At 40.0% G+C, this 13,741-nt stretch overlaps 1 protein-coding gene across 4 annotated transcripts in view; it reads right to left on the reverse strand.

Moving 5' to 3' along the window:
* Positions 1 to 13,741, reverse strand: part of LOC149142378 (small acidic-like protein) — a 270,282-nt gene that overhangs the window by 58,896 nt on the left and 197,645 nt on the right. For 2 of the 4 annotated variants that reach the window (XM_089453186.1, XM_089453187.1), the window contains exon 9: positions 7,182 to 7,420. In XM_089453186.1, the coding sequence (XP_089309312.1) occupies positions 7,199 to 7,420 (222 nt within the window). In that variant the 3' untranslated portion in view covers positions 7,182 to 7,198. Of the gene's footprint in view, positions 1 to 7,180; positions 7,421 to 8,314; positions 8,423 to 13,741 lie in introns of those variants that run through there. The other 2 variants (XR_016265274.1, XM_089453185.1) reach the window with 2 other exon arrangements.

Below are 13,741 nucleotides of genomic sequence, written 5' to 3' on the forward strand. Positions count from 1 at the left end.
TCAATTAAGGATTCCAAGGGAAATAGTCAACAACCACTAGATTTTGCAAAACCAACGTTCATACCTCACACTCGCATGACAAAGAGTTGAGATTTGGTATACCTCACCTCCTTTACAAAGTTCATATAAGAGTTCAAGTCTACCGTAAGCTTAGGCACAAACATGAAATTTCGATATGCCCCAATCAATAACATAAGTAAAACAATGACACAAGTATTAGGAGTCGAATCTTTAGGGGCTCTCCTCTCTTAACATATTCAGAAAACTGTGATTGATACTTATCTGGCTCATCTTCTCTCAATGTCTTCATGTATGAAGCGACGTGACCTCCAAAAATATACTTTCGATGGACCTCAACATCCAAGCTCTTGCTTTCCTTGTTATAACCAACAAAACGCTTGTCGCTGTGAGGAATATCTAATCCTCCATCCAAAGCACCCTTCAGAGCTCTGAAAACTCTGTTGCCAGTGGTGGTCCTCACAAGACCTACGTCCAACAAAGCTCTGAATGGCCTCCTTGAATCATTTGGCTCAACACTGTAGTCCTCTCCAGTGGCCTCCTCATTCCCAACATATTGATTGTTGGGTCTGCTCGAATTGCAGCATGCACTGACTTGTACAATTCTTCTATGTTCTCAGGCTCAATACCTCTCTTATACAAATTTTCTTGCAAATGATAACAATTATGGGAGATTTAACATACAACGGTATAGCTTGGAGAGCTACATGCGGTTGGACACTGCAGCACTACGAGCTTTAAATGTTCTTGAAAGTAAGACAGATGCAAACAAGAATTTCAGCTTGTTTGGACTGATGAATAGGACTTGTACTGCTGGTATGGGGAAGAGGTTGTTGAACAGGTGGCTCAAACAACCTCTATTAGATGTAGGCGAGATCAAATGTAGGTTGGATCTGGAAATTGGACCTCCCTTGACAACGCAAACACCACAAGCACGCAGAGAGGGACAGGGGCTTTATATGCAACGTTTTCCTGAACCCGGAATTAGACATCCACCACAATTCAACATACACGATGGTCAACTTGCAAGCATGCCTCTACATCTAACGTTACCTCCCCATGATTTCTTCAGATTTGGTAATGGCGGTTAGTTTCCTAACATGGGTGCACCTGCACGGGGTCTTGGCTTCCACACTACCAACACCACATGTATATGGAGAATTCTGCATCCAGCATCGTTCTCGACAAAGTAGAGCATATGGTAGTCAAAGCAACGGATGATATGGGAGTTGATGCGTTACTATGCTCAGCAGAATGGCAGCGAGAATGGCGCTGATATTCCCGAGGGAAGGAGCGTTATATTCATGCACAGGGAATCACCAACGTTCAGGTATTTAAACGTGTCAGGTACATCAACACAACATTCAATTCATGGCAAATAGCTCAACCAACAATTCATTCAATGACCCTTTCAAAAACAATGCGCAACTGCTTAACGCAGAGCTCAGAAGCACCATTCAAACGTACAAGACATGAATTAAAGAATCGAACAGAAAGACAGGTGACATATCCGAATATGAGGGAAAACGCCCATTTTTTTTGTTATTTCGAAAGAATGGGCAGAGATGGCAGGTTGTAAGGAGAGAACCCAACTCAAATATAGCTGACAAGGGTTTCAGAATAGAAAATCTAAGTGGCAGAGGGCCAGGAATGACCATCCAGCTCTGATACCATGTTAAACACACACATGGCAGCAACAGAATATTAAAGATAAGCAGGAGAGTACATCTATTATCAACAAATGATATACATTTATAGTACATTCATATGACCTTTGGTTTCGTCTTCCAAGGTCTCTTAGACTTCCTTAGTCTATTCGGCTTCCACACCAACCCTTAGAGGATTAGGTGTCCAACATGTGCAATCTTAAAGCATACATGATACGTTATAATTTATTACATTTAAAGTTTAAACATTATGATTAAATTTACATCATATTTACTCATGAATGATCACTTAATGAAAATAACAATATCGGAATATCCAAAATCAACCTTTATTATATATCCAAATCTCAAAATCAGAGTTTATTATATATATGACGTTGCAAGTACAATAAAGACTATAAGGCTGCAAGAACTATAAAGACAAAAGACTAATCCTCATCATCATAATCGTCATCAAAAATAGAAGCAAAAGCATTCTCAATAGTGGATGGTGGTGCTGAAGAAGATGATGGGCCAATTCCACTTCCAGGCTGGACCTCAATATTCAGGGCAGCAAGAGAGAGGTCCAAATAAGGACTTTCTGCATCCACATCCCATTCTTTAGAAGGACCACTATTGTATTTTGGACCCCTACAAGACACAAGGCGAAAGTTGGAGAGCACATAAACAAGATCCTATGCCTTTTGTGAGCCCAACCTATTGCGCTTCACAGAATTAATAAAACCATAAGTGCTCTAATTCCTTTCTGTTGATGAAGAGTTTGCCACTTGTGAAAGAATATGGATGGCAAGGTTTTGCAAATGTACACCATTTGCTCCATGACAAATCCACCACCTAATTGGATTCATGGTGCTTCTCTCCTCCAAAGCTAATATATCTGCATAATCATGTATTCCTGCAGCAAAACTGGCAAATTCTTCCTTTACCTCCCTATGTAGATGAGCAGGAAACAATCTTATAAGGGCCTTTTTCACCCCATTAGCCACCTCTCTATCCTTATGGAGTGCCTTCCTCTTCCCATTTCTTTGAGCAATAAGCTCCTCGTCATAAATTTGGGGTTCAAGGCATGCGCTAAAGTGTGCAATGGAGTGTTGAAATTGTTCCACCTATCAACAATGATTTTCTAGACTAAATCAGCAAAATGATCATCAACAAACAAAAGTTGTGGAGACTCTTGCGAAATGATTTCCATAGTTTTCTCAACCATGGAATCCATGCCATCATATACCTCTCCTAAGAAAGGTTGGTCAGTATCAGCATTCCGAAGAAGCTCAAATGCAAGGGTTTTGAACTTTAGCAAGAAATCTATCTTGCTCCACCAATCCTCATCAAGGCACAATCTACGCATCATATATCCCCGCTCTGAATCTGCTTGTCTCCACTCAGCCCAAAGTTGACACACCACCATAGAAACTAATGCATGCTTAACCTCAACAAGGTGGCGCAACATCAGGAAGTTTGAGGCATATCTTGTCTCAACAATTTTTAACAACTCCAATTTGGAGTACTCTCGAAATATTGCCTGAGATTGGTGGTGGTTAGTGATGAATTTGACAATCTCTCTTGCTTCCCCTATGATTTCCTTTATCCATGAAACTTTGTTGTCGATCTCCTCTAAGATCAGATTCAGATTATGGACAATGCATGGTGTCTAAAAGATATGGTCATACCTCCCCTCAATAATTAAACCTGCAGCTTTGCAAACTGGTGCATTATCCGTGATAACTTGCACCACCTTGTTAGGCCCTATTTGTTCAATAGCTTTTATAATAACATCAGCAATGAATTATGCATCTTTTACCTCTCCTGAGTAGTGTTCCGCCTTGATAAACATTGCTCCTTTGGGGGAAGTGGCAATGATATTTATCAATGGTCTGCACCTTGTATCTTTCCATCCCTCTGAGATGATAGTAACCCCAGAGCTACTCCAGGAAGAACGAATTGGTGATAAAATATCCTCCACAAGCTCCTTCTCATTTTTGAGAAGCTGAGTTCTGACTTTCTCATAGTTGGGCCCCTTGTACCCTTGAGGAGCTTTGTTAATTGCCCTTATCATACCTTGCCAGTAAGGAGAGCGAACAACATTGAATAGGATACCACATGCATAAATGCACCTAGCCAATCTGGAATCAGTTTCTTCTCTCGCTTGCACATTCACCAATTTAACAATTTTGCTATCCTGAACTGAAGGGGATGCCCTTCTGGTATTTTTGGGTGCTGGTTGTTCATGTTGTTGAGTGGAACTAGCTCTCCTCTTTCTTGCTTCAACTACAATCCTTGGCTCAATGTTAGATGGAGCTTGAGGAGTAGCTTGACTAAGCTCATCATGCCTTCTCTTAATAACATCCGCCTCATCTTGCTCTCTTTGATATGCCCTCCTTGCCAATGGGTTTGTTGTTTTTGTGCAACCTACAACCCCTTGTCCTCCTCCATGCAAAAGATGTGCCTTCACTCTTGGGTAGGATCCCTTGTATGAATTATTGCAAAGATTACATCGCCATTCCCATGAGCCACCACCTCCACATTTTTTAAGCTTCTGAACATGCCTCCAAAGAGGATAATATTCAGCCCTTGCGTTGGCGCTGGGGCTTGAACTTGTAGTTGCACTTTGGTTGGAAGCCATTGCTGCAAAAAATAATAAAATAAATAAATCTGTAAAGAGAAAACATTTTTTCATATTTTTGGCAGCATAAACCCTCGAAAAATTGAAGAAATAGTAGGAAAAATCTAAGAAAATGAATGTTGCTTACCCAAATTAATTTTCTGTAGTTGAAGCTACCCCAAAATGCCAGAAAAGACAAGAGAAATATGGTTGTAGCTAAGCCAAAAGCCAAGAATGTCGTAGCCGGAAACTCTGCACTCCAAATCTGCTGCTGAAATCTCTTTCTCTTGCTGCTGAAATCTCCTTTGCTCACTGTTGAAAACGCCCTAGCTGAAACCACTGCTCTCTTCCTCTCTTCTCCTTTGCTAAAATCGCCAGTCTCCAAGAGAAACGATTTTCTCAATTGTGTGATGAGAGAATGAAGCGAGGGTCACTTTTATAACTTGAGAGAGGTATCTAGAAGCAGCTAGTAGTCACTTTAGTCACCCAATAAAAAATTAGAAGATAAAATATTTAAAAAATACAAGAAAAAGTCAAGTTAGAAGAGGAAACTCCATCGCATAGCCTGGAAACTCGTTTCCAGCCGTACTGGCCACGTTTCCTCCTCGAGAAACGGGCCAATACAGCCGGAAACGAGTTTCCAGGCTGTACGGTACGAGTTTCCTCATTTCTGTTCCATTTTGTTTTTGGCCAGAAACAAACCCTTCTCCAGCGTTTCCTGCAACTTAGTTTTGAAGTCAAGCCCACACATGCAAATTGTCAAGGTCGGCCACATCATCATGTAGGCTCATGAAGCCCAATGGACATGTCTCTTTACCCTCAACGAGTTGTATAAATAAGAGAGACCTCCAACCTCATTTGGCACCTCATCAACTCATCTTTTTCTTCTCTCTCCTGATTTGATTGGTTCGTACACCTTATAGGGCAGCTCTTCTTCTCACACGTGTGGCTGGAAAAGAGGATGAATTACAGGGCCGAATTTCAGGATCTGTTGCAGGATTTGACCAGCGCTATTTTGACTGCGTTTTTTATGCCAGAATTTCTGATTTGGAAGGCCGCAATAATTGGCACAGAAACTGAGGTGTTCTGGGCATGTTGACTGGACTGACTGCAGGCTTGAAGTGCAGACTTTGACGAAGTTTGACCGCTGTTTTAATGACTGTTTTGGGTTAACTTTGACCACCTAAGAAGGCCAAGTTTGACTGAGTATGGCCGAGCTGCATTGTGGATGGTTTGCTGCTGCTTTGCCCAGCGCTGACTTTCTGGTTAGGGCTGTTGACTGCGGCAGGAAAATTTCAAATTTGACAAGGCTGTTTTGATCATCATTTGGCAAGTCAATTTTGACTTTATTGTACTCTCTCTCTCTCTGCTGAACATTTGATATTTATAATAAGAAGAATTGATCAAAAGGTTTTCCCCATCTTGGGGTTTTTCCCTGGCATTCGCCAAATCTGGTGTTCTCTTGTCTTGGCTTGTCTTCTGCATTTTGTTGTTCATGTTCTATCTACAGTTACTGTCAATGTGATTTATGGTTAATGTGATTGCTATTGGAAAACTAAATTGGAAATTGTCATTGGGCTGCTAAAAGAACAGTGAAGTAATTGTGCAAAGCATAGAACATACCATTGTTAACTAAATTAACAGATCACCCCTAAAGGCGTGGCTAGAGAAATTTTCCATCTCTTCCCCACTCACAGTATCTCTTTTAACACTGGATTGGAGAGTGACACAAATAACTTTTGTGAAGTTATGGCTCCAAAACTAGTCTTAATACTAGCTCAGGGAAATGGAGTTTCTCAAATCCAAACTTATGGAGACCCTTTGCTTATGACTCAATGGATGAAAGGAAAATTCAATTTGCACAACTTCACATTACAACCTCTTTTTCATGACAACCTGCTTCTAAAATCAGCCTTCCCTCACATTTCTTTTATGAATGTTTACAAGGACAGGAACTATGAAGCAGACGGGCTAAGGATGGAGTTGCACTGTAAAATGGAATATGGAAGATCATTGACAGCACTCTTGCACACTCCTTTGACTATGCTCCTTGGTTCTAAGTTTATTTTGCTTCAGAGCTGAATTCAATTTGGGCAACCTTACACTACAACCTCTTTTTCAAGACAACCTGCTTCTAAAATCAGGCGTCTCTCACATTTCTTTTACGCATGTTTACAAAGATAGGAATTCTGAAGCAAACAGACTATCTAAGGAAGGAATTGAGCTGGAAAATGAGATCTGGAAGATCACTGACAGCACTCCTGCACACTCTGAATATCTTCAGGCTGCTTGGTTCTAAATTTCTTTTGCTTCAGGGTTCTTTGATCAGGGTATCCCCATGGAAAGAGTGACTAAGTACCTTCAAGAAGACTGGCCAAATTATTTGTGTATAAAGATGACTATACTTTTTGAACAATTTGACAATAACAGTATATAATGTTTTCATTGATTAGATTATAGTCAAGGATCTCATTTTGAGAGAAACTTTGGATCTTCAGATGACAGTTTTTTGACAGAAGCTACAAGCCTCTAAAGGCAGAATTGAATGCTACTTAGCAGCTACCATCGTAATTTTGTTTATATAAATAAAATCGCTAGATTTTTTTCCATCAATAAAACCAAAAAACAACATAATAGTTCTATCTGTAAGCCCTCTGCAGAAGAATTTGTCTCCAGGTAAATTTAGAGCTAAATCATAAATGGTAAAAACCCTTATCCCACATAATCAATCTTCCTTATCTTGCATCTTGCAAGAAAAATCAACTGTATATAACGAAAAAATGTCAAATATGTAAAACATGAATCTACCAAGTACTGGCCTTTCCATGCAAAGAAGTTGGATGAATCTAATGATTCTCACTACAGATCAAATGGTGGGATGCAAAATCTTAGACCTTGTGTATAAAAGTTGTTACGACACACCCAAATTCTTCATCTGCTTCAAACCTTCACTATGGGAATTGCTGTCACTCTCACCAATATCTTCACTGCTCTCTGATTTGCCATCGTCATCACCATAATCAGTCTCCTTGTCACTGTCACTGCTATCAGACTGATCACTATTGTCATTATCTTGTACTTTCTTCTCGTTCTTTAAAATTTTGCACATCCTCTCTGGTTTGTTTGTATTCATCTGTGACAAACCATCAAATCAGTCATAATTACTCTGAAGTTGTACACATAATAAAAGCAGCAACATGCTTAACAATCATGAAGATATAAAGGTTTCATTAGTAATCTTGTGTAACTTCACATTCCTATGAATTGAACTTCATGGATAGGCATTATTTAATCCCCAAAAATAGTGTCTTGCATTCTGTCAATGTATTTTTTTATTTAAAGGTCATTTTACATAGAAGACACTTGTATAATTAAGAAATAAGTCAATATGACTTGTAGTGTTTTGTCTCCCATGACACTCATGCTCTTCGACCACTCCTATGTGACTTGAGATGTGTAAAATCATAATGATCATATTCTGAATAATGAATTGAAGTCATTGCTCTCACTCATACTCCTTTGTGTATGTTTGTCCATGTCTTTTGCACGTGTAAATCTAATATTACCAGAGCCACACTAAAGAAACATAATAAAAGCGGCAGCATGTTTGACAATCCTAAAGATGTAAAGGTTTCATAAGTGATCTTGTGTAACTATGCATTCCTATGAATTGAACTTCAGGGATAGGAATTATTTAAATCCCAAACAATAGTGTCTTGAAAATTTTCAATGTATTTATTTGTTTAAAGGTCATTTTACATAATAGACACTTTTATAATTAAATATGAAATAAGTCAATGTGACTTGAAGTGTTTTGTTTCCCATGAGACTCTTGGTCTTCCAGCACTCGTATGGTACCTGTGATCATAAAATCATATTGATTGTATTTTGAATAATAAATTGAAGTCATTAGTCTCGCTCATAGTCCTCTCTGCATATTTGTCCATGTTTATTGCATGTATAAATATAATATAGTACCAGAGCCACACTGAGGAAGAACCGAGGAGAAAGTGGGTGAAGGGCTTACACACTGCATTGATCAGAGACAGAACAAGGCATTGCTCGCACACAAATTGGACAAATAGGACTAGCTAACCTTCAGATTAGAGTTTCCAACTTTCCACAAATTATGAGGCTGCACAGACAACACAAATTTGAAGGTTCATAACAGACCTCAAAAAATCCCAACAATAGACAAACCTGCAGGCTGCAACACAACCATGAGGCACAGATAAAATTATGCAGTGCATGTTTTGGGGTTGTAATGTGTTTTATGGACACTGCACAAACTCAAAATTCAAGGCAGGTTTTTTCTGCCTGTTGCACAAATTTTGAAACAGAATCATTTGTCTCTTGTAGCACATTTTTTAGACCTACGGAACAGAAATTGAGACTTAAATGGCAAAAAAATTGAGGCAGATTCTGCACTATTTTCGAGGCAGAATTAAGAATCAGAATCTGGCACACAAACCAAGGAAAAAAAACAAGTACAGTAAGTGAATTATTTCATTTCTAGATCAATTTGTTTCAATGTATATTTTGGTGAATAGTATTACTCTCGAAGAAATTTCTCAAATAGAAATTTGTTTATGGAGTATGCTGACATGACTACATCAATAGCATCTAGTTTACAATTTTGATTTGCTGAGACAGTAGTAGGATTGTCATTTAATGTCAATACAAGCAGAATGGTTGTACTCCGGTGTGACAACAGTAGGGCTGTCAAATGCTGAATTATAACAGCGACAGAGAGATAATATCTACTCAGATTTATTGGCTGTGCTTGAGGTTTGAAAATGGCCAATCCTTCTCATATCATGGTCAAGGGCAATCAGAAGTTTAATGGAAAAAATTTTAACACTTCAAAACAAAGAATGATGGCGGCTTTTTAGTACAAATGTCTGGACAGCGTAGTAAAGAGAAAGGAGTTGTATGAATCAAATATGGAGGCTCAAGCCAAGTATGATGAAATGAATCAGGAAGCTGCGATGTTGATTAAGTTTTCAGTAATTAATGAGATGCTACCTGAAGTCCAAGATGGAGATGATGCATTCAAAGGTTGAAGGTGCCAAAATATATTGTTGGTGGATTTCTGTTACAAGGGTTTACCAAAAACCCTGCCCTAATTGGTTGTTAAACTAGACACAGACAATAATGATAATGAAAATGAAAAGGCAAATGCAAGATTGTGACAACCAAAACTGGTTCACAAGTTATGTATCCAAAATATTTGGAATATTAAGATATTCATAGGGATAGTAAATATGTTTATAAATGTATGAGTATAAATGATACCATATATGATATTACAAATGAGGGCCTTGTTACCAATCAAAATGGCAGGGTTGAGGTCCTTGCAACCTGTTCTAATTGGCACACACAAGGTAGGGGCCCACTGTCACCTCAGCCCAACTTCTTTCAAAAAGGCTAAGGGATGATCCCCAAATATTACCTCAAACAACCCAATGAAGACTAGTTCCTTATATGGGGTTAAAGAATGGGATGGAGTTAATTCTTTGTTGTCCTGCTGTTTTATGTGTAAAATATGCAGTTAAAAGTTAAAACAGTAGAGCACTAGGAACTTTTGAAAAGTTGCAATCAGTTGGTAGAACAGCCAAGGAAAAGTGCAAATCTACAAGATAAAAACTTGATACAAAGGGTAAAAGATATGCAATAATGACTTAAACACAATGTGTCAAATATTGGCTAAGATCTAGCTTTATTTTCAATAACCCAAGGTAAATAGACTATCTAACTTATTATAGACTTTAAAAAATCGGCAACTAATCTATCTAAACTAAAATAAGAAATAAAAAAGATTTTGGTTTTTTATAAAATAAATGGTTGTTGTACTTTCTTACCTTATGCCACCACAAAATTACCTAACAAGTTGGGTTGTGAAACACACTTGCTTCAAAGTTGGCCTTGCACTTAATCAAGAAAGTGAGATTGGTCTTTGGAGAGAAGTCACCCCCACTTTTGACTTAAAATCATTTTGACCCTTCGAACCCAACTAGGAGCAGCCTCTAGCGCAGCATTCTCTGATCTTTGGTTCAATTGTTTGATGAAATACAAATCTGTCTCCCGGTTGAAGCTCTCTATTGAAATGTGTTAAGTTATGGTATGTTCTATGCTTATAACAGTTTACTTCTTTTTCTTATTATATTCCACAGATTAGCAATCACATGTACATAAAGTAAAGTGCAGATAGAACATTAAACGATTGATAGAAAACAAGCCAAGACAAGAGACACAAGATGTGGCGGCTAGCCAGGGACAAACCCCACAATGTGTGGGGAAACCATTTGATCAAATCTTCTTTTATCCTAATTCAGCAAAGAGAAATAGTACAATAAATCTGATTTATATCAGCAGTAGCAAACCCTATATCAGCAGCATCAGCATTAGCGGCTTCATCATCAAACTAGGGAAGACGATATCTCACAAACCAACCGTCGGATCAGGTTGATTCCACCACCAAAAGTTGCGGCTTCCATAGGAGGTTCAGATAAACCTACAGCGCAGTTCAGATGAGGAGATCTTCTGGTCCACGCTGGTCAAACATCACTTCTGTAGTTGCAGCTTCAGTTTCAGCAGCTTCCTTCAAACTAGGGCAGTCGATATCTTGCAAACCATCCGTCGGATTGACTTGATTCCACCACCAAAAGTTGTGGCTTTCAGAGGAGGTTCAGATGAACCTACAGTGCAGTTCAGATGAGGAGATCTTCTGGTCCACGCAGGTCAAAATTTACTTCTGCAGTTGCAGCTTCAGTTTCAGCAGCTTCCGGCTTCACATGTGTGAGGGAGAGACCCTTTTCTGTGCAGTAGAGAGAGAAAGAGATGTGATGAGATGAGTGAGTGCAAATGAGGAAAAGTCCTCTTGTATTTATACACAACTGATGATGTTTGAATAGATGCGACTGTTGGGCTTCTGAGCCTACATGAGTTGTAGGTCGGCTTGATAATAATTCCATAATCAAAATAAATTCATCTCCATGAATACTTATCGGAATCGGATGATTTTTATATCAATCATACACCTCTCGACGAGAGGAATCTAATAAAAATATTATTAGCCATGAAAAAGATGACCCACATGAAGTTTGGCCCTAGTGGCCAATTTTAACACTCCCTCTCAACTAGGGAGAACTTCATCTGCAATCTGTCTATCGGTCGTTACTATTCATCCATCAAATGCACTGCCCTGTACAGCCTGACCCTTGCCCTGCTCTGCTCTATTCTGCCTGTTCTGCTTTGTCTTGTTCTGCCCTGTACTGATCTGTACGGCTCTGCTCTTGTTATGCTCTGCTCTGCGTTTGTCCAAATTATGAAGAAGAAGAAATGATCGAGGATGTATCATACTGACTCAAAGTCAGTGTCAGAGTATGTACCACTGGTCCCAGACCAATCTCAACCAACCTGAAGTCAGCGTCATAGTGAGTACAACTCCTACCACTGGTCCCGGACCAGTAACATCCTCCACTGACTCAAAGTCAGTCTCAGAGTGCGTACCACTGGTCCCAGACCAGTAACATCCTCCACTGACTCAAAGTCAGTCTCAGAGTGCGTACCACTGGTCCCAAACCAGTAACAACCGACCTGAAGTCGGTGTTATAGAATGTACCACTCCTACCACTGGTCCCAGACCAGTATCATTGATCCCAGATCAATGGAGGTCATCCTAGCATAGGGAGTATGGTAGATACAACGATGCGTCCATCGGTACTACTATGGTCCCTAACTTCATTTCCCTGCTCATTGATCAGATGCGAGGTACTTCCCATGAGTCCCAGACTGCATGGGTAGGATGTCTCGACAGGAGAACTTAATTAATCCCATCCTCACAGGAGAACACATCAATCCTGCTACAATCGCCATGGAGAACACATCATTCCAAGCCGCCATGGAGAACACATCAATCCAGGCCTCACAGGAGAACACATCAATCCTGCTACAATCGCCATGGAGAACACATCAATCCAGGCCTCACAGGATAACACATCAATCTTGCTACAATCGTCATGGAGAACACATCAATCCAGGCCTCACAGGAGAACACATCAATCCTGCTACAATCGCCATGGAGAACACATCAATCCAGGCCTCACAGGAGAACTAATCATCCTGCTACATAGGAGAGTGAATCATCCTGTTCCACAAGAGAGTGAATCATCTTGTCCCACAAGAGAGCGAATCATCTTGTTCCAGTGCGCACCACCAGGGGAGGGTGAGTCACCCTGTGGTCGTATGTTGCTCCAGTAAGAACCGCAAGCCCCCAGAGCTCCCAGAGCTCAATGTATGCAACATGCAAGACCCTTGTACAAGGGTTTCTTGACGACTCCAATTTGTTTGGGAAAATCACAAATTAGATCTTTCCTCGGGGCTTTGACAAGGTGTATCGACCTGGACATCATCTTAATGCGATGGAGCCTCCTTGCTCATCGACTTACCATATCCTAGATGATGTCTATCTGCTGGAGCAATTGACGAATATGGGATTCCTCAATAATCGAATCCCACCTCTAGTTGTTACAAAGAATCACAGTGGTATGTGTTCAAACAGCTCACTAAAGAGCTTCCCCAACCAGGCAGCTTCATATGAGATCATACTCGTAGATATGTATCCGGTCTCAGCGGTGCTTATGGCAACCGACTTCTGCTTCCTGCTCATCCATTATATCGAAGTAGAATCCAAAGAGAAACAGCACTAAAAAGTGCTCCAGTGATCCTCCACACTACCTGCCTAATCAGCATTCGAATAATCATGCAGTTTCATATTTCCGGCAGTGTATCTCAATCCATGAGAGATTGTGTCCTGAAGACATCTCCGAAGATTCTTGGCACCAATCTAGTGAGGCTCAACCAAATATGAGCTTACAATGCTAACTGCAAAACATATGTTCGGACGGAGGTTCACCAAGAACGTCAACGCGAATGAGTTTTTGAAACTCAGAGGCATTTTCCAAATTTGGTCCAACATCACTACCATATAACTTCCGAAAGTTAAGATCCTCAAGGTAGTCACAGGCTTGCAATCCACCATACCAAATCTTTTCAGAATCTTCACCACATATTTTCCTTGAGATAGGAAAATTTCCCTTCACTTCTGCCACACTTCAAGTCCTTGGTTCTTCATTTCAAATTCAGAATCCAACTCCCTCTTACATTTGTGAATGAGAGGGTATGCACCTGTTAGAAAGAGGTCATCCACATACAACACCGGTATGAGAGGCTTGTCATCTTCAACCTTAAAGTAAAGGTTAGGATCGGCTTCACTCCTAGTGAATCCCAGCGTCATCAAGTAGCTATCGATCCTCTCATACCATGCTCAGGGTGCTTGCTTCAACCCATAGAGAGCCTTCTTCAACCTACATACATGAGATTTTCGATCATAAATGTTAAATCCTTCAGGTTGCTCCACATAGACCTCTTCTTTGATTGAACCGTGCAAGAA

The sequence above is a fragment of the Pinus tabuliformis genome, chromosome X (genome assembly GCF_031772625.1).
Source record: "Pinus tabuliformis cultivar Carrire ecotype Pingquan chromosome X, CPIR1, whole genome shotgun sequence".
NCBI classification, from domain to species: domain Eukaryota; kingdom Viridiplantae; phylum Streptophyta; class Pinopsida; order Pinales; family Pinaceae; genus Pinus; species Pinus tabuliformis.